The sequence below is a fragment of the Haliaeetus albicilla genome, chromosome 31 (genome assembly GCF_947461875.1).
Source record: "Haliaeetus albicilla chromosome 31, bHalAlb1.1, whole genome shotgun sequence".
In the NCBI taxonomy this organism is placed as follows: Eukaryota; Metazoa; Chordata; class Aves; order Accipitriformes; family Accipitridae; genus Haliaeetus; species Haliaeetus albicilla.
In genome coordinates this window covers 569,972-590,638 of record NC_091513.1, presented here as the reverse complement: position 1 = coordinate 590,638, position 20,667 = coordinate 569,972, and the positions used below count along the sequence as shown (strand labels likewise).

The 20,667-nt window shown below is 57.9% G+C and overlaps 1 protein-coding gene across 1 annotated transcript; it reads right to left on the bottom strand.

The window, feature by feature from the left end:
- Positions 1 to 2,419: 2,419 nt before the first annotated feature.
- On the bottom strand, positions 2,420 to 18,699 carry LOC138683113 (sushi, nidogen and EGF-like domain-containing protein 1). The gene is made up of 6 exons (XM_069774639.1): positions 18,575 to 18,699; positions 12,641 to 12,753; positions 11,609 to 11,739; positions 8,741 to 9,028; positions 8,268 to 8,405; positions 2,420 to 2,674 (listed from the first exon to the last, which is right to left on the bottom strand). The coding sequence occupies exons 1-6, from the start codon at positions 18,583 to 18,585 to the stop codon at positions 2,420 to 2,422; spliced, it is 936 nt and encodes a 311-aa protein (XP_069630740.1). The 5' UTR covers positions 18,586 to 18,699.
- Between the last annotated feature and the right edge of the window lie 1,968 nt (positions 18,700 to 20,667).

Here is a 20,667-nt window from a genome sequence, read left to right as displayed (position 1 = left end):
TACTGGTGTCACTGGTTGTCACTGGTGTGGGTGCTGATGTCACTGGGTGGGTGCTGGTGTCACTGGTGTGTGTACTGGTGTCACTGGTGTGGGTACTGGTGGGTGCTGGTGTCACTGGTTGTCACTGGTGTGGGTGCTGGTGTCACTGGTGTGGGTGCTGGTGTCACTGGTTGTCACTGGTGTGGGTGCTGGTGTCACTGGGTGGGTGCTGGTGTCACTGGTGTGTGTACTGGTGTCACTGGTGTGGGTACTGGTGGGTGCTGGTGTCACTGGTGTGGGTGCTGGTGGGTGCTGGTGTCACTGGTGTCACTGGTGTGGGTGCTGGTGTCACTGGTCGTGATGCAGGGTGGGTGCTGGTGTCACTGGTGTGTGTACTGGTGTCACTGGTGTGGGTGCTGGTGGGTGCTGGTGTCACTGGTTGTCACTGGTGTGGGTGCTGGTGTCACTGGTGTGTGTACTGGTGTCACTGGTTGTCACTGGTGTGGGTGCTGATGTCACTGGGTGGGTGCTGGTGTCACTGGTTGTCACTGGTGTGTGTACTGGTGTCACTGGTGTGGGTACTGGTGGGTGCTGGTGTCACTGGTTGTCACTGGTGTGGGTACTGGTGTCACTGGTGTGGGTACTGGTGGGTGCTGGTGTCACTGGTTGTCACTGGTGTGGGTACTGGTGTCACTGGTCGTGATGCAGGTGGGTGCTGGTGTCACTGGGTGGGTGCTGGTGTCACTGGTGTGTGTACTGGTGTCACTGGTGTGGGTGCTGGTGTCACTGGTCGTGATGCAGGTGGGTGCTGGTGTCACTGGTGTGTGTACTGGTGTCACTGGTGTGGGTACTGGTGGGTGCTGGTGTCACTGGTTGTCACTGGTGTGGGTGCTGGTGTCACTGGTGTGTGTACTGGTGTCACTGGTTGTCACTGGTGTGGGTACTGGTGTCACTGGTGTGGGTGCTGGTGGGTGCTGGTGTCACTGGTTGTCACTGGTGTGGGTGCTGGTGTCACTGGTGTGTGTACTGGTGTCACTGGTTGTCACTGGTGTGGGTGCTGATGTCACTGGGTGGGTGCTGGTGTCACTGGTGTGTGTACTGGTGTCACTGGTGTGGGTACTGGTGGGTGCTGGTGTCACTGGTGTCACTGGTGTGGGTACTGGTGTCACTGGTGTGGGTGCTGGTGTCACTGGTCGTGATGCAGGTGGGTGCTGGTGTCACTGGTGTGTGTACTGGTGTCACTGGTGTGGGTACTGGTGGGTGCTGGTGTCACTGGTTGTCACTGGTGTGGGTGCTGGTGTCACTGGTGTGTGTACTGGTGTCACTGGTGTGGGTACTGGTGGGTGCTGGTGTCACTGGTTGTCACTGGTGTGGGTACTGGTGTCACTGGTGTGGGTACTGGTGGGTGCTGGTGTCACTGGTTGTCACTGGTGTGGGTGCTGGTGTCACTGGTGTGGGTGCTGGTGTCACTGGTGTGTGTACTGGTGTCACTGGTGTGGGTACTGGTGGGTGCTGGTGTCACTGGTTGTCACTGGTGTGGGTGCTGGTGTCACTGGTGTGTGTACTGGTGTCACTGGTGTGGGTACTGGTGGGTGCTGGTGTCACTGGTTGTCACTGGTGTGGGTACTGGTGTCACTGGTGTGGGTGCTGGTGGGTGCTGGTGTCACTGGTTGTCACTGGTGTGGGTGCTGGTGTCACTGGTGTGTGTACTGGTGTCACTGGTTGTCACTGGTGTGGGTGCTGATGTCACTGGGTGGGTGCTGGTGTCACTGGTGTGTGTACTGGTGTCACTGGTGTGGGTACTGGTGGGTGCTGGTGTCACTGGTGTCACTGGTGTGGGTGCTGGTGTCACTGGTGTGGGTGCTGGTGTCACTGGTGTCACTGGTTGTCACTGGTGTGGGTACTGGTGTCACTGGTGTGTGTGCTGGTGTCACTGGTTGTCACTGGTGTGGGTGCTGGTGTCACTGGTGTGGGTGCTGGTGTCACTGGTGTGTGTACTGGTGTCACTGGTGTGGGTACTGGTGGGTGCTGGTGTCACTGGTTGTCACTGGTGTGGGTGCTGGTGTCACTGGTCGTGATGGAGGGCGGGTGCTGGCGTCACTGGTTGTCACTGGTGTGGGTGCTGGTGTCACTGGTTGTCATGCGTGCACGGACCCTCACCCACATGCGTGTGCACGGGCCCGCTCGCACACGCGTGTGCACGCACACGCACACGCCCCCCCGCTCTCCTCGTCACGTCTTTATTGCTTTTTCCACCGTAACGCGTCCTCGGGGGGGGGGGGGGGGGCGTCTCCTTCTTCTGGGGGGGGGGAAAGGAAGGATTTTAGGGCGCCCAGGTGCCCCCAACCCCAGGGCACCCCCAAATCTGGGTGCCCTCCCCCCCAAAAAAGGACCCCCCCCCCCCCCCAAAAAAAAAGACGCGGACACGCGCGTCACCCACTCACCACTCGCAGATGTACGTCTTCTCCTCGGTGGTCCCGGGTGGGCTGGGTGTCGTTGATTTGGGGGGGGGCGTCGGCGAAGGGGTGGCGTTTTGTTCGGGGGGGGGTCCCTCGGTGACGGTGAATTCGTCCACCCGGAAAATCCAACGCCCCGAAATTCCCACGTTGCTCCCGCGGCCGACGTGCAACACGGCCGGCGTGCGCGATCCCGGGATGTTGTAGTAGTGAACGCCGTCCCCGCTGTTGAAACCGGCCTGGGGGGGTTGGGGGGGGGGGGGACACGGTGGGTGATTGGGGTGGGGGGGGGGGGGTAGGGTGGGGTTGGGGGGGGAGGGATGGGAGGCATCGGGGTGGGGGAGGAAGCGTGGTTCTGGCCCGATCCCCTTAACTCTGCCCCAAATCCCCCGAAGTCTGGCCCAATTCCCTCAATTCCACCCCAAACCCCTTAATTCCACCCCAAATCCCGTAATTCCACCCCAAATCCCGTAATTCCACCCCAAATCCCGTAATTCCACCCCAAATCCCGTAATTCCACCCCCCAATCCCCTTAACTCTGCCCCAATCCCCTTAATTCCACCCCAAATCCCCTTAATTCCACCCAAAATAACCTTAACTCTGCCCCAAATCCCCTCCATTCAGCCCCAATCCCCTTAACTCTGCCCCAATCCCCTCAATTCCACCCAAATCCCCCTTAATCCCACCTCAAATCCCCTTAACTCCACCCCAAATCCCCTTAAATGCCTAAATCCCCTTATCTTTGCCCCAAATCCCCTTAATTCTGCCCAAATTCCCTGAATTCCACTCCAAATCCCCTTAACTCTGCCCAAACACCTTTATTTCACCCTAAATCCCCTTAACTCTGCTCCAAATCCCCTTAACTCCACCCCAAATCCCCTTAACTCCACCCCAAATCCTATTAAATCTGCCCCAATTCCCCTTAATCTCACCCCAATTCCCCTTAATTCCGCTCCAAATCTCCTTAACTCTGCCCCAAACCCTTAATTCCACCCCAAATCCCCTTAACTCTGCCCAAACCCCCTAATTCCACCCCAAATCCCCTTAACTCTGCCCAAACCCCTTAATTCCACCCCAAATCCCCTTAATTCCACCCTAATCCCCTTAATTCCACCCCAAATCCCCTTAACTCTGCCCCAATCCCCTTAATTCCACAACAAATCCCTTTAATCTCACCCCAAATCCCGCAATTCCACCCCAAATCCCCTTAACTCTGCCCTATTCCCCTTAATTCCACCCAAATCCCCTAATTCCACCCCAAATCCCCTTAATTCCACCCAAATCCTGCAATTCCACCCCAAATCCCCTTAATTCCACCCAAATCCCCTTAATTCCACCCCAAATCCCCTTAACTCTGCCCAAACCCCTTAATTCCACCCAAATGCCCTAATTCCACCCCATATCCCCTTAACTGTGCCCAAATCCCCTTAATTACACCCCAAATCCCCTTAATTCCACCCCAAATCCCGCAATTCCACCCAAATCCCCTTAATTCCACCCAAATCCCCTAATTCCACCCCAAATCCCCTTAACTCTGCCCTATTCCCCTTAATTCCACCCAAATCCCCTAATTCCACCCCAAATCCCCTTAACTCTGCCCAAACCCCTTAATTCCACCCCAAATCCCCTTAATTCCACCCAAACCCCTTAATTCCACCCCAAATCCCCTTAATTCCACCCAAACCCCCTAATTCCACCCCAAATCCCCTTAACTCTGCCCATACCCCTTAATTCCACCCCAAATCCCCTTAATTCCACCCAAATCCCGCAATTCCACCCCAAATCCCCTTAATTCCACCCAAATCCCCTAATTCCACCCCAAATCCCCTTGACTCTACCCAAATCCCGCAATTCCACCCCAAATCCCCTTAATTCCACCCAAACCCCCTAATTCCACCCCAAATCCCCTTAACTCTGCCCAAACCCCTTAATTCCACCCCAAATCCCCTTAATTCCACCCCAAATCCCCTTAATTCCACCCAAATCCCGCAATTCCACCCCAAATCCCCTTAATTCCACCCAAATCCCCTTAATTCCACCCCAAATCCCCTTAACTCTGCCCAAACCCCTTAATTCCACCCCAAATCCCCTTAATTCCACCCAAATCCCCTTAATTCCACCCAAATCCCCTAATTCCACCCCAAATCCCCTTAACTCTGCCCAAACCCCTTAATTCCACCCCAAATCCCCTTAATTCCACCCCAATCCCCTAATTCCACCCCAAATCCTCTTAACTCTGCCCAAACCCCTTAATTCCACCCCAAATCCCCTTAACTCTGCCCAAACCCCCTAATTTCACCCCAAATCCCCTAATTCCACCCAAATCCCCTAATTCCACCCCAAATCCCCTTAACTCTGCCCCAAACCCCTAATTCCACCCCAAATCCCCTTGACTCTACCCAAATCCCGCAATTCCACCCCTAATTCCCTTAATTCCACCCCAAATCCCCTTAACTCTGCCCAAACCCCTTAATTCCACCCCAAATCCCCTTAATTCCACCCAAATCCCGCAATTCCACCCAAATCCCTTAATTCCACCCCACATCCCCTTAACTCTGCCCAAACCCCTTAATTCCACCCCAAATCCCCTTAATTCCACCCCAAATCCCCTAATTCCACCCCAAATCCCCTTAACTCTGCCCAAACCCCTTAATTCCACCCCAAATCCCCTTAATTCCACCCAAATCCCGCAATTCCACCCCAAATCCCCTTAATTCCACCCAAATCCCCTAATTCCACCCAAATCCCCTAATTCCACCCCAAATCCCCTTAATTCCACCCAAATCCCGCAATTCCACCCCAAATCCCCTTAATTCCACCCAGATCCCCTAATTCCACCCCAAATCCCCTTAACTCTGCCCAAACCCTTAATTCCACCCCAAATCCCCTTAATTCCACCCCAAATCCCGCAATTCCACCCCAAATCCCCTTAGTTCCACCCAAATCCCCTAATTCCACCCAAATCCCCTAATTCCACCCCAAATCCCCTTAACTCTGCCCCAAACCCCTAATTCCACCCCAAATCCCCTTGACTCTACCCAAATCCCGCAATTCCACCCCTAATCCCCTTAATTCCACCCCAAATCCCCTTAACTCTGCCCAAACCCCTTAATTCCACCCCAAATCCCCTTAATTCCACCCCAAATCCCCTTAATTCCACCCAAATCCCGCAATTCCACCCCAAATCCCCTTAATTCCACCCCAATCCCCTAATTCCACCCCAAATCCCCTTAACTCTGCCCAAACCCCTTAATTCCACCCCAAATCCCCTTAATTCCACCCCAATCCCCTAATTCCACCCCAAATCCCCTTAACTCTGCCCAAACCCCTTAATTCCACCCCAAATCCCCTTAATTCCACCCAAACCCCTTAATTCCACCCCAAATCCCCTTAACTCTGCCCAAACCCCCTAATTCCACCCCAAATCCCCTTAACTCTGCCCTATTCCCCTTAATTCCACCCAAATCCCCTAATTCCACCCCAAATCCCCTTAACTCTGCCCAAACCCCTTAATTCCACCCCAAATCCCCTTAATTCCACCCAAACCCCTTAATTCCACCCCAAATCCCCTTAATTCCACCCAAACCCCCTAATTCCACCCCAAATCCCCTTAACTCTGCCCATACCCCTTAATTCCACCCCAAATCCCCTTAATTCCACCCAAATCCCGCAATTCCACCCCAAATCCCCTTAATTCCACCCAAATCCCCTAATTCCACCCCAAATCCCCTTGACTCTACCCAAATCCCGCAATTCCACCCCAAATCCCCTTAATTCCACCCAAACCCCCTAATTCCACCCCAAATCCCCTTAACTCTGCCCAAACCCCTTAATTCCACCCCAAATCCCCTTAATTCCACCCCAAATCCCCTTAATTCCACCCAAATCCCGCAATTCCACCCCAAATCCCCTTAATTCCACCCAAATCCCCTTAATTCCACCCCAAATCCCCTTAACTCTGCCCAAACCCCTTAATTCCACCCCAAATCCCCTTAATTCCACCCAAATCCCCTTAATTCCACCCAAATCCCCTAATTCCACCCCAAATCCCCTTAACTCTGCCCAAACCCCTTAATTCCACCCCAAATCCCCTTAATTCCACCCCAATCCCCTAATTCCACCCCAAATCCTCTTAACTCTGCCCAAACCCCTTAATTCCACCCCAAATCCCCTTAACTCTGCCCAAACCCCCTAATTTCACCCCAAATCCCCTAATTCCACCCAAATCCCCTAATTCCACCCCAAATCCCCTTAACTCTGCCCCAAACCCCTAATTCCACCCCAAATCCCCTTGACTCTACCCAAATCCCGCAATTCCACCCCTAATTCCCTTAATTCCACCCCAAATCCCCTTAACTCTGCCCAAACCCCTTAATTCCACCCCAAATCCCCTTAATTCCACCCAAATCCCGCAATTCCACCCAAATCCCTTAATTCCACCCCACATCCCCTTAACTCTGCCCAAACCCCTTAATTCCACCCCAAATCCCCTTAATTCCACCCCAAATCCCCTAATTCCACCCCAAATCCCCTTAACTCTGCCCAAACCCCTTAATTCCACCCCAAATCCCCTTAATTCCACCCAAATCCCGCAATTCCACCCCAAATCCCCTTAATTCCACCCAAATCCCCTAATTCCACCCAAATCCCCTAATTCCACCCCAAATCCCCTTAATTCCACCCAAATCCCGCAATTCCACCCCAAATCCCCTTAATTCCACCCAGATCCCCTAATTCCACCCCAAATCCCCTTAACTCTGCCCAAACCCTTAATTCCACCCCAAATCCCCTTAATTCCACCCCAAATCCCGCAATTCCACCCCAAATCCCCTTAGTTCCACCCAAATCCCCTAATTCCACCCAAATCCCCTAATTCCACCCCAAATCCCCTTAACTCTGCCCCAAACCCCTAATTCCACCCCAAATCCCCTTGACTCTACCCAAATCCCGCAATTCCACCCCTAATCCCCTTAATTCCACCCCAAATCCCCTTAACTCTGCCCAAACCCTTTAATTCCACCCCAAATCCCCTTAATTCCACCCCAAATCCCCTTAATTCCACCCAAATCCCGCAATTCCACCCCAAATCCCCTTAATTCCACCCCAATCCCCTAATTCCACCCCAAATCCCCTTAACTCTGCCCAAACCCCCTAATTCCACCCCAAATCCCCTTAACTCTGCCCATACCCCTTAATTCCACCCCAAATCCCCTTAATTCCACCCAAATCCCGCAATTCCACCCCAAATCCCCTTAATTACACCCAAATCCCCTAATTCCACCCAAATCCCCTTAACTCTGCCCCAAACCCCTAATTCCACCCCAAATCCCCTTGACTCTACCCAAATCCCGCAATTCCACCCCTAATCCCCTTAATTCCACCCCAAATCCCCTTAACTCTGCCCAAACCCCTTAATTCCACCCCAAATCCCCTTAATTCCACCCAAATCCCGCAATTCCACCCAAATCCCTTAATTCCACCCCACATCCCCTTAACTCTGCCCAAACCCCTTAATTCCACCCCAAATCCCCTTAATTCCACCCCAAATCCCCTAATTCCACCCCAAATCCCCTTAACTCTGCCCAAACCCCTTAATTCCACCCCAAATCCCCTTAATTCCACCCCAAATCCCCTTAATTCCACCCAAATCCCCTAATTCCACCCCACATCCCCTTAACTCTGCCCAAATCCCCTTAACTCTGCCCAAATCCCCTTAATTCCACCCAAATCCCCTTAACTCCACCCCCAATCCCCTTCCCTCCCTCCCACCCAGGCCGCCCACCCCCTTCCCGCGACGGCGACCCCGATGTCCCCTCCGTCCCCGACCCCCACCTGCGCCGGGATCCCCCCCAGGCCGGTGTGGGCGTCCCCACCGTTGGAGATGCCGGTGGTCCATTGGATGTCACCGTAGTTGAGGAGGATGAAGGAGGTGGCCCCGTCGGTGGCCAGCACCGCCTGGAAGGTGTTCACCTGCGGCGAGGGCGAAGAACGTCCACCGTGTCACCGTGTCGCCGTGTCACCACGTCACCGTCACCCACATCTCTGCGGTCGTTGACCCTCCGTGTGTCCCACCACGTTGTCACCTTCCAGGTCCATCCCTGCCGCTCCGTGTCCCCCCCGTGTCCCCGTCCACCATCTCCGTGTCCCCACCACCCTCCGTCCCCCTTTGTCCCCGCGTCCTTTGCCATCCCCTCCCCAAATAGGTGACGTGGCCACGGGAGGTCACCACCGTTGACGTTGGACACGGGCGACCACCGTTGACGTTGGACACGGGCGACCACCTCGACGTCCCCGACGTCTCTCACCTTGGTGGAGGCGGCTCCGAAGAAGGACACGCGGTACCAGGTGGCCACGAAAGCCCACGTGGGTTTGGGAGGCGGCTCAGGCGGCTTCACGGCATTGGCCAGATCGTGGGTGAGGCGGGCCAGAAGCTCCGGTTTCTGGCTTTGCCGGTAGTAGACGTTTCCTCCCAGTCTGGTGTCGACGTCGGCCCAGTATGGGGCCACGAAGGGGCGGTGGCCGGGCAGCGGGAAGGGTTGGGGGGTGAATTCAGGGACCCCTATTCCGAAGGACACCACCCCGTTGTTGTTCACCTATAGGAAGCGACCAACACGCCACGATGACCCGCCCGTCTCCTGTGGTGGGCCTCAACCGCGGTGGTGGCACCAACCGTGGTGGCCCCCCGGTGATGTGTCTTCAACCGTGGTGGTTCCAGTCATGGTGACCCCAACCGTGGTGTCCCCAACCATGGTGACCCCCAACCATGGTGACCCCAACCATCTTGACCGCCAACCATGATGGCATCCAATCATGGTGTCACCCACCCATGGAGCCCCTACCACAGTGTCCCCAACCTCATGGTGTCTCCAACCCATGGTGTCCCAACCATAGTGTCCCCAAACTCATGGTGTCCCCAACCCTTGGTGTCCCCTACACATGGCGTCCCAACCACACGGCGTCCCAACCACACTGTCAGCAAACTCATGGTGTCCCCAAGCCATGGTGTCCCCAAACTCACGGTGTCCCCAAACTCATGGTGTCCCCAACCCTTGGTGTCCCCAACCCATGGTGTCCCAACCACAGTGTCCCCAACCCTTGGTGTCCCAACCTCATGGTGTCCCCAACCTCATGGTGTCCCCACCCATGGTGTCCCCAACCCATGGTTTCCCCAAACTCATGGTGTCCCCAACCCTTGGTGTCTCCAACCCATAGTGTCCCCAAACCCATGGTGTCCCCAAACTCATGATGTCTCCAACCCATAGTGTCCCCAAACCCATGGTGTCCCCAAACTCATGATGTCTCCAACCCATGGTGTCCCCAAACTCATGGTGGCCCCGACCCTTGTTGTCCCCAACCCTTGATGTCTCTAACCACGGTGTCCCCAAACTCATGGTGTCCCCAACCCATGGTGTCCCCAACTCATGGTGTCCTCAACCCTTGGTGTCTCCAACCCATGGTGTCCCAACCATAGTGTCCCCAAACTCATGGTGACCCCAACTCATGGTGTCCCCTACCATGATGTCCCCAACCCTTGGTGTCTCCAACCCATGGTGTCCCAACCACACTGTCCCCAAACCCATGATGTCCCCAAACTCATGGTGTCCCCAACCCCTGGTGTCCCCAAACTCATGGTGTCCCCAACCATGGTGTCTCCAACCCTTGTTGACTCCAACCCATGGTGTCCCCAAACTCGTGGTGTCCCCAAACTCATGGTGTCCCCAACCCTTGTTGTCCCCAACCCATGGTGTCCCCAACCTCATGGTCTCCCCAACCTCATGGTGTCCCCAAACTCATGGTGTCCCCACCCATGGTGTCCCCAACCCATGGTTGCCCCAAACTCATGGTGTCCCCAACCATGGTGTCTCCAAACTAATGGTCTCCCCAACCTCATGGTGTCCCCAAACTCATGGTGTCCCCAACCCATGGTGTCCCCTACCATGGTGTCCCCAACCCTTGGTGTCTCCAACCCATGGTGTCCAACCATACTGTCCCCAAACCCATGGTGTCCCCAAACTCATGGTGTCCCCGAACTCATGATGTCCCCAACCATGGTGTCCCCAACCCATGGTGTCCCCAACCCATGGTGTCCCCAAACTCATGGTGGCCCCAACCCATGGTTGCCCCAAACTCATGGTGTCCCCAACCATGGTGTCTCCAAACTCATGGTCTCCCCAACCTCATGGTGTCCCCAAACTCATGGTGTCCCCAACCCATGGTGTCCCCAAACTCATGGTGGCCCCGAACTCATGATGTCCCCAACCATGGTGTCCCCAACCCATGGTGTCCCCAACCCATGGTGTCCCCAAACTCATGGTGGCCCCAACCCATGGTTGCCCCAAACTCATGGTGTCCCCAACCATGGTGTCTCCAAACTCATGGTCTCCCCAACCTCATGGTGTCCCCAAACTCATGGTGTCCCCAACCCATGGTGTCCCCAAACTCATGGTGGCCCCGAACTCATGGTGTCCCCAACCATGGTGTCTCCAAACTCATGGTGTCCCCAAACTCATGGTGTCCCCAACCCATGGTGTCCCCTACCATGGTGTCCCCAACCCTTGGTGTCTCCAACCCATGGTGTCCAACCATACTGTCCCCAAACCCATGGTGTCCCCAAACCCATGGTGTCCCCAAACTCATGGTGTCCCCGAACTCATGGTGGCCCCAACCCATGGTTGCCCCAAACTCATGGTGTCCCCAACCATGGTGTCTCCAAACTCATGGTCTCCCCAACCTCATGGTGTCCCCAAACTCATGGTGTCCCCAACCCATGGTGTCCCCAAACTCATGGTGGCCCCGAACTCATGATGTCCCCAACCATGGTGTCCCCAACCCATGGTGTCCCCAACCCATGGTGTCCCCAAACTCATGGTGGCCCCAACCCATGGTTGCCCCAAACTCATGGTGTCCCCAACCATGGTGTCTCCAAACTCATGGTCTCCCCAACCTCATGGTGTCCCCAAACTCATGGTGTCCCCAACCCATGGTGTCCCCAAACTCATGGTGGCCCCGAACTCATGATGTCCCCAACCATGGTGTCCCCAACCATGGTGTCCCCAACCCATGGTGTCCCCAAACTCATGGTGTCCCCAACCCTTGCTGTCCCCAACCGTGGTGTCCCCAGCCAATAGCACCCCGAGCCCCCCAACCCGCAGCCCCGCCCCTCCGGCACCCACGTAGAGCGAGCGGTGACGTTGCCCGTAGAAGGAGAAGTTCTCCCAGAGGAAGATCTCGGGGCTCATCCCGTCATCTTCGGTGGGCGTGGCCTCGTCCCCGACCTCCAATCCGAAGGGGTACAGCACCCCACCTGCGAGGTGACCCGTCGGGGACCCGCGGTGAGGACTGGGAACCCCCATGCTGGGGGACTGGGACCCCACTGGTGGCTCAGAACCCCCGGTGTCAACCTTCCAGTATGGGCATGGGACCTCCAGTGTCACCCTGGGACCTCCCAGTATGGGACTGGGACCTCCCAGTATGGGTCTGGGACCTCTTGAGATGATCTAGAACCCCCAGTGTCACCCTGGGACCTCCCAGTATGGGTCTGGGACCTCTTGGGATGATCTAGGACCTCCCAGTATGGGTCTGGGACCTCCCGGTGTGGGCCTGGGACCTCCCAATGCCACACTGGGACCTCCCAGTATGGGCCTGGGATGTCCTGGTTTGGGCCTGGGACCTCCCAGTGTCACCTTGGGACCTCCCAGTATGGGTCTGGAACCCCTTGGGTTGATCTAGGACCTGCCAGTATGGGTCTGGGACCTCCCAGTGTGGGCCTGGGACCTCCCAATGCCACACTGGGACCTCCCAGTATGGGCCTGGGATGTCCTGGTTTGGGCCTGGGACCTCCCAGTGTCACCTTGGGACCTCCCAGTATGGGTCTAGGACCTCTTGGGATGATCTAGGACCTCCCAGTATCACCCTGCAACCTCCCAGTATGGTTCTGGAACCTCCTGGTTTGGGCCTGGGACCTCCCATTATCACCCTGCAACCTCCCAGTATGGGTCTAGGAACCCCCAAAATGGGTCTGGGACCCCAAACTATGGGTGCCCCCCCCCCCCCCCAGTCCCCCCAAGCACCCCCCGGCGTGTCCCCCCCCCCAGGTGTCCCCAGTGTCCCCAGTCACCCCGGGGGGTCCCACAGGTGTCCCCAGTGTTCCCAGTCACCCCGGTGGGTCCCATGGGTGCCCCCCCCCCCAGGGTGTCCCCACTGACCTGAAGGTCCCATGGGTGCCCCCCATGTCCCCAGGGGTCCCCAGTTCTCCCCGTGGCCGAGGAGGAGGAGGAGGAGGAGCAGGAGGAGGGACGGAGCCTTCGTCTGCCAAAGCCTGGAGGAACAAGGTGGGGGGGGGGGAGTGAGAAGGGCGCTGGCCCCTCCTTCGTCTGTCCGTCCCCCGTCCGTCTGTCCGTCCAGCCTTCCGGTCATCCGCGCGTCCGTCCGTCCTTCGTCCGTCCGTCCTTCGTCTGTCCGTCCTTCATCCGTCCGTCTGCCCTTCCTCCATCCATCCATCCACGTGTCTGTCCTTCATCCGTCCATCTGTCCTTCATCCATCCATCCATCCATCCACGTGTCTGTCTGTCCTTCATCCAACCATCCTTCATCCATCCATCTGTCCTTCCTCCATCCATCCACGTGTCCATCTGTCCTTCATCCATCCATCCATCCATCCCTCATCCATCCATCTGTCCTTCATCCATCCATCCATGTGTCTGTCTGTCCTTCATCTATCCGTCTGTCTGTCCTTCCTCCATCCATCCATCCACATGTCTGTCCTTCATCCGTCCATCTGTCCTTCATCCATCCATCCATTCATCCACGTGTCTGTCCATCCTTCATCCATCCTTCATCCGTCCATCTGTCCTTCCTCCATCCATCCACGTGTCCGTCTGTCCTTCATCCGTCCATCTGTCCTTCATCCATCCGTCCATCCTTTATCCATCCATCCATCCGTCCATTCATCCACGTGTCCGTCTGTCCATCCATCCATCCATCCATCCATCCATCCATCCATCCGTCCATCTCTCCGGCTGTCCCTCACCCATCCATCTTCCCGCTCCCTCCGTCCGTCCGTCCGTCCCTCCCTCCCTGTCCCCATACACGCATGTCCCCCGTGTGTCCCTGGCCCCTCCAGACGTCCCGTGCCCTGGCCCTGGCCCCTGCAGACAGTTCATGGGTGTCCCTGTCCCATGGGTGTCCCTTGTCCCCACGGATGTCCCTGTCCCCATGCACACATGTCCCATGGGTGTCCTTGTCACCATGTACATGTCCCATGGATGTTCTTGTCCCCATGCACACATGTCCCATGGTGTCCCTGTCCCCATGGATGTCCTTGTCCCCATGCACACATGTCCCATGGGTGTCCTTGTCACCATGTACATGTCCCATGGATGTCCTTGTCCCCATGCACACATGTCCCATGGTGTCCCTGTCCCCATGGTGTCCCTGCCCCACGGGTGTCCCTGTCCCCATGGATGTCCTTGTTCCCATGCTGTCCCTGTCCCCATGGATGTCCTTGTCCCCACATACATGTCCCATGGTGTCCCTGTCCCCATGGGTGTCCTTGCTTCCATGCACATGTGTCCCATGGATGTCTCTGTCCCCATGCACACACGTCCCATGGGTGTCCTTGTCACCATGTACATGTCCCATGGGTGTCCCTGTCCCCATGGTGTCCCTGTCCCCATGCACACATGTCCCATGGTGTCCCTGTCCCCATGGATGTCCTTGTCCCCATGTACATGTCCCATGGTGTCCCTGTCCCCATGGTGTCCCTGTCCCCATGGGTGTCCCTGTCCCCATGGATGTCCTTGTCCCCATGCACACATGTCCCATGGGTGTCCCTGTCCCCATGGTGTCCCTGTCCCCATGGATGTCCTTGTTCCCATGATGTCCCTGTCCCATGGATGTCCTTGTCCCCACGTACATGTCCCATGGTGTCCCTGTCCCCATGGACGTCCTTGCTCCCATGCACATGTGTCCCATGGATGTCCTTGTCCCCATGCACACACATCCCATGGATGTCCCTGTCCTCACGTACATGTCCCATGGTGTCCCTGTCCCCACGGGTGTCCCTGTCCCCATGGATGTCCTTGTCCCCATGTACATGTCCCATGGGTGTCCTTGTCCCCATGGGTGTCCTTGCTCCCATGCACATGTGTCCCATGATGTCCCTGTCCCCATGGATGTCCCTGTCTCCATACACACATGTCCCCCAGGTGTCCCTGTCCCCATGGGTGTCCCTGTCCCCATATACATGTCCCATGGGTGTCCTCAACCCCATGCACACACGTCCTATGGTGTCCCTGTCCCCATGGTGTCCCTGTCCCCATGGATGTCCTTGTCCCCATGTACATGTCCCATGATGTCCCTGTCCCCATGGATGTCCTTGCTCCCATGCACACGTGTCCCATGGTGTCCCTGTCCCCATGGATGTTCTTGTCCCCATGTACATGTCCCATGATGTCCCTGTCCCCATGGACGTCCTTGTCCCCATGCACACATGTCCCATGGGTGTCCCTGTCCCCATGGTGTCCCTGTCCCCATGGATGTCCTTGTTCCCATGATGTCCCTGTCCCATGGATGTCCTTGTCCCCATGTACATGTCCCATGGTGTCCCTGTCCCCACGGGTGTCCCTGTCCCCATGGATGTCCTTGTCCCCATGTACATGTCCCATGGGTGTCCTTGTCCCCATGGGTGTCCTTGCTCCCATGCACATGTGTCCCATGATGTCCCTGTCCCCATGGATGTCCCTGTCTCTATACACACATGTCCCCCGGGTGTCCCTGTCCCCATGGGTGTCCCTGTCCCCATATACATGTCCCATGGGTGTCCTCATCCCCATGCACACACGTCCTATGGTGTCCCTGTCCCCATGGTGTCCCTGTCCCCATGGATGTCCTTGTCCCCATGTACATGTCCCATGGGTGTCCTTGTCCCCATGGGTGTCCTTGCTCCCATGCACATGTGTCCCATGATGTCCCTGTCCCCATGGATGTCCCTGTCTCCATACACACATGTCCCCCAGGTGTCCCTGTCCCCATGGGTGTCCCTGTCCCCATATACATGTCCCATGGGCGTCCTCATCCCCATGCACACACGTCCTATGGTGTCCCTGTCCCCATGGTGTCCCTGTCCCCATGGATGTCCTTGTCCCCATGTACATGTCCCATGATGTCCCTGTCCCCATGGATGTCCTTGCTCCCATGCACACGTGTCCCATGGTGTCCCTGTCCCCATGGATGTTCTTGTCCCCATGTACATGTCCCATGATGTCCCTGTCCCCATGGACGTCCTTGTCCCCATGCACACATGTCCCATGGGTGTCCCTGTCCCCATGGTGTCCCTGTCCCCATGGATGTCCTTGTTCCCATGATGTCCCTGTCCCATGGATGTCCTTGTCCCCACGTACATGTCCCATGGTGTCCCTGTCCCCACGGGTGTCCCTGTCCCCATGGATGTCCTTGTCCCCATGTACATGTCCCATGGGTGTCCTTGTCCCCATGGGTGTCCTTGCTCCCATGCACATGTGTCCCATGATGTCCCTGTCCCCATGGATGTCCCTGTCTCTATACACACATGTCCCCCGGGTGTCCCTGTCCCCATGGGTGTCCCTGTCCCCATATACATGTCCCATGGGTGTCCTCATCCCCATGCACACACGTCCTATGGTGTCCCTGTCCCCATGGTGTCCCTGTCCCCATGGATGTCCTTGTCCCCATGTACATGTCCCATGGGTGTCCTTGTCCCCATGGGTGTCCTTGCTCCCATGCACACGTGTCCCATGGTGTCCCTGTCCCCATGGATGTTCTTGTCCCCACGTACATGTCCCATGATGTCCCTGTCCCCATGGATGTCCTTGCTCCCATGCACACGTGTCCCATGGTGTCCCTGTCCCCATGGATGTTCTTGTCCCCACGTACATGTCCCATGATGTCCCTGTCCCCATGGATGTCCTTGCTCCCATGCACACGTGTCCCATGGGTGTCCCTGTCCCCATGGTGTCCCTGTCCCCATGGATGTCCTTGTTCCCATGATGTCCCTGTCCCATGGATGTCCTTGTCCCCACGTACATGTCCCATGGTGTCCCTGTCCCCATGGACGTCCTTGCTCCCATGCACATGTGTCCCATGGATGTCCTTGTCCCCATGCACACACGTCCCATGGATGTCCCTGTCCTCATGTACATGTCCCATGGTGTCCCTGTCCCCATGGGTGTCCCTGTCCCCATGGATGTCCTTGTCCCCACGTACATGTCCCATGGTGTCCCTGTCCCCATGGATGTTCTTGTCCCCACGTACATGTCCCATGATGTCCCTGTCCCCATGGATGTCCTTGCTCCCATGCGCACGTGTCCCATGGTGTCCCTGTCCCCATGGACGTCCCTGTCCCCACGGGTGTCCCTGTCCCCATGCCCCCCTCCCTCGCGTCTCCCTCTCCACGTCCCTCTTTCCCCGTGCGTGGATGTCCCCACACGTGTCACCTACGTGTCCCTGTCCCCACGCAAGCAGGTCCCCCGCGTGTCCCCCCCCACGCGGACCCGTCCCCACGCGCCCCCCTCTGCGTGTCCCTGCGTGTCCCTGTCCCCACACGCACGTCCTATGGGTGTCCCTCTCCGTGTCCCCTGCGTGTCCCTCACGTGTCCCGCTCCCTGTGCGTGTCCCTCGCGTGTCCCTCTCCACATGTCCCCATGACCCCACCATGTGTCCAGACTACGCCCACGCCCCAATGTCCCCAATGTCCCCACCACGTCCCCCACGTGTCCAGATGTCCCCAATGTCCCCCAAGTCCCCCTGTCCCCATCTGCCCAAAGGACCACCATGTCCCCCAGTGCCATCCCATGTCCCCCAGTGCCATCCCATGTCTCCCCATGTCCCCATGTCCTCAATGTCCCCCATGTCCCCCATGTCCCCCGTGTCCCCAATGTCCCCCATGTCCTCAATGTCCCCAATGTCCAATGTCCCCTCATGTCCCTCATGTCCCCCAGTCCCCTCCTGTCCCCCCATATCCCCATGTCCCCAATGTCCCCCATGTCCTCAATGTCCCCCATGTCCCCCGATGTCCCCATGTCCTCAATGTCCCCCATTCCCCAATGTCCCCCCATATTCCTGTGTCCCTCAATGTCCCCCATGTCCTCAATGTCCCCCATGTCCCCCGATGTCCCCCCACATCCCCATGTCCCTCCATGTCCCCCAATGTCCCCATGTCCTCAATGTCCCCCATTCCCCAATGTCCCCCCACATCCCTGTGTCCCTCAATGTCCTCCATGTCCTCAAGGTACCCTCATGTCCCTGTGTCCCCTCATGTCCCCAATGTCCCCCAGTCCCCCCATGTCCCCCAATGTCCCCCAGTCCCCCCATGTCCCCAATGTCCCCCATGTCCTCCATGTCCCCCATGTCCCCCAGTCCCCCCATGTCCCCCATGTCACCATGTCCCTCAATGTCCTCCACGTCCCCCATGTCCCTGTGTCCCCCCATGTCCCCATGTCCCCCAATGTCCCCCACGTCCCCAATGTCCCCAATGTCCCCCCATGTCCCTGTGTCCCCTCATGTCCCCCAATGTCCCCCAGCCCTCCCAGGTCCCCCAATGTCCCCCCATATCCCCATGTCCCCCCATGTCCCCATGTCCTCAATGTCCCCCAATGTCCCTGTGTCCCCCCATATCCTCATGTCCCCAATGTCCCCCATGTCCCCAATGTCCCCAATGTCCCCCCGTCCCCCAGTCCCCTCATGTCCCCCCATATCCCCAATGTCCCCAATGTCCCCCATGTCCTCAATGTCCCCAATGTCCCCTGTGTCCCCTCATGTCCCCCAGTCCCCTCACGTCCCCCAATGTCCCCCGTGTCTTCAACGTCCCCCATGTCCCCGTGTCCCCTCATGTCCCCCAATGTCCCCCCATATCCCCATGTCCTCAGTGTCCTCCACGTCCCCATGTCCCCGTGTCCCCCCAAGTCCCCATGTCCCCAATGTCCCCCCATGTCCTCAATGTCCCCGATGTCCCCCAGTGTCCCCCCATATCCCCCCACATCCCCCCATGTCCCCAATGTCCCCCATGTCCTCAATGTCCCCAATGTCCCCCAGTCCCCCCGTATCCCCCCACATCCCCACGTCCCCCGATGTCCCCCCAGTGTCCCCAGTGTCCCCGCACTCACCGGGGTCCCATGGTGCCGGTCGGTGCCGGCAGCGTGCCCGGAGCTATTTTATCCCCAGGGAGGGGACGGGGTTGGGGACAGGCCGGGGGGGGGGGGGGGGACACGATGGGGACACCCCCCAGGTGGCACCTCCCAGGGCCCTGGGCGCTTCCGTCTCTACCCACACCGCCACTGGGGGGGACTGGGATGGACTGTGTCCCTGTGGGGGGACACTGGGGGGGACTGGGACATGTTGGGGGAGGGACTGGGAACGCTGGGAGGGACACTGAATGGGACTGGGATGTATTGGGAGGCACTGGAACAAACTAGGGGGGATTTGCAACACTGGGGGGCACACTGGGGGGGGGACTGGGAACACTGGGAGGGACACTGAGTGGGACTGGGATGTATTGGGAAGCACCGGGGGGGGCTAGAACAAACTGGGGGGGATTTGCAACACTGCGGGGCACACTGGGGGGGACTGGGACATGTTGGGGGGGGACTGGGAACGCTGGGAGGGACACTGAATGGGACTGGGATGTATTGGGAGGCACTGGAACAAACTAGGGGGGATTTGCAACACTGGGGGGCACACTGGGGGGGGGACTGGGAACACTGGGAGGGACACTGAGTGGGACTGGGATGTATTGGGAAGCACTGGGGGGGGCTAGAACAAACTGGGGGGGATTTGCAACACTGCGGGGCACACTGGGGGGGACTGGGACATGCTGGGGGGGGACTGGGAACGCTGGGAGGGACACTGAATGGGACTGGGATGTATTGGGAGGCACTGGAACAAACTAGGGGGGATTTGCAACACTGGGGGGCACACTGGGGGGGGACTGGGAACACTGGGAGGGACACTGAGTGGGACTGGGATGTATTGGGAAGCACTGGGGGGGGGCTAGAACAAACTGGGGGGGATTTGCAACACTGGGGGGCACACTGGGGGGGACTGGGAACACTGGGAGGGACACTGAGTGGGACTGGGATGTATTGGGAAGCACTGGGGGGGGCTAGAACAAACTGGGGGGGATTTGCAACACTGCGGGGCACACTGGGGGGGACTGGGACATGCTGGGGGGGGGACTGGGAATGCTGGGAGGGACACTGAATGGGACTGGGATGTATTGGGAGGCACTGGAACAAACTAGGGGGGATTTGCAACACTGGGGGGCACACTGGGGGGGACTGGGAACACTGGGAGGGACACTGAGTGGGACTGGGATGTATTGGGAAGCACTGGGGGGGGCTAGAACAAACTGGGGGGGATTTGCAACACTGCGGGGCACACTGGGGGGGACTGGGACATGTTGGGGGGGGACTGGGAACGCTGGGAGGGACACTGAATGGGACTGGGATGTATTGGGAGGCACTGGAACAAACTAGGGGGGATTTGCAACACTGGGGGGCACACTGGGGGGGACTGGGAACACTGGGAGGGACCCTGAGTGGGACTGGGATGTATTAGGAGGCACTGGGGGGACTGGGACAAACTGGGGGGGGATTTGCAACACTGGGGGGGATATGGGGGGCACACTGGGGGGGGACTGGGACACGGTGGGGGGGACTGGGAATACTGGGAGGGACACTGAGTGGGACTGGGATGTATTGGAGGCGACTGGGGCAAACTGGGGGGGCTTTGCAACACTGGGGGGGATACTGGGCGAGACAGTGTGGGGGACTGGCATGCACTGGGAGGAACTGGGGACACTGCGGGGGGGGTACAGCGGACAGGATTGGGACAAACTGGAGGAGACTGGAAGGGGGGGGACTGGGATGTACTGGGAAAGACTGGGGACACTGGGGAGGGGGAACCATGTGTCCAGGAGCATCTCCCTTCCCCAACCTCCCCAGAGGTCCCCCCCCCCAAAAAAAAGTGACCCAGGTATCTGGGTGCCCCCCCCCAAGAGCACCCAAGCATCCAGATACCCCCCCCAAAAAGTGACCCAAGGATCCAGGTGCCCCCCCCAGAGCACCCAAACATCTGGGGGGGGGCACCCAAGAGAACCCAGGGATCCGGGTCCCCCCCCCAAGAGGACCCAGGTATATGGGTACCCCCCCCAGAGCACCCAAACATCTGGGAGCCCCCCACCAAGAGCACCCAAACATCC

Excerpts from the sequence above, each read along its gene's own strand:
- LOC138683113 (XM_069774639.1), bottom strand. Across the intron at positions 9,029-11,608 it reads AACGTCACCGCTCGCTCTAC|GTGAACAACAACGGGGTGGT; the intron begins GTGGGTGCCGGA and ends CGCTTCCTATAG. Across the intron at positions 2,675-8,267 it reads TGGGGGGGATCCCGGCGCAG|GCCGGTTTCAACAGCGGGGA; the intron begins GTGGGGGTCGGG and ends CAACCCCCCCAG.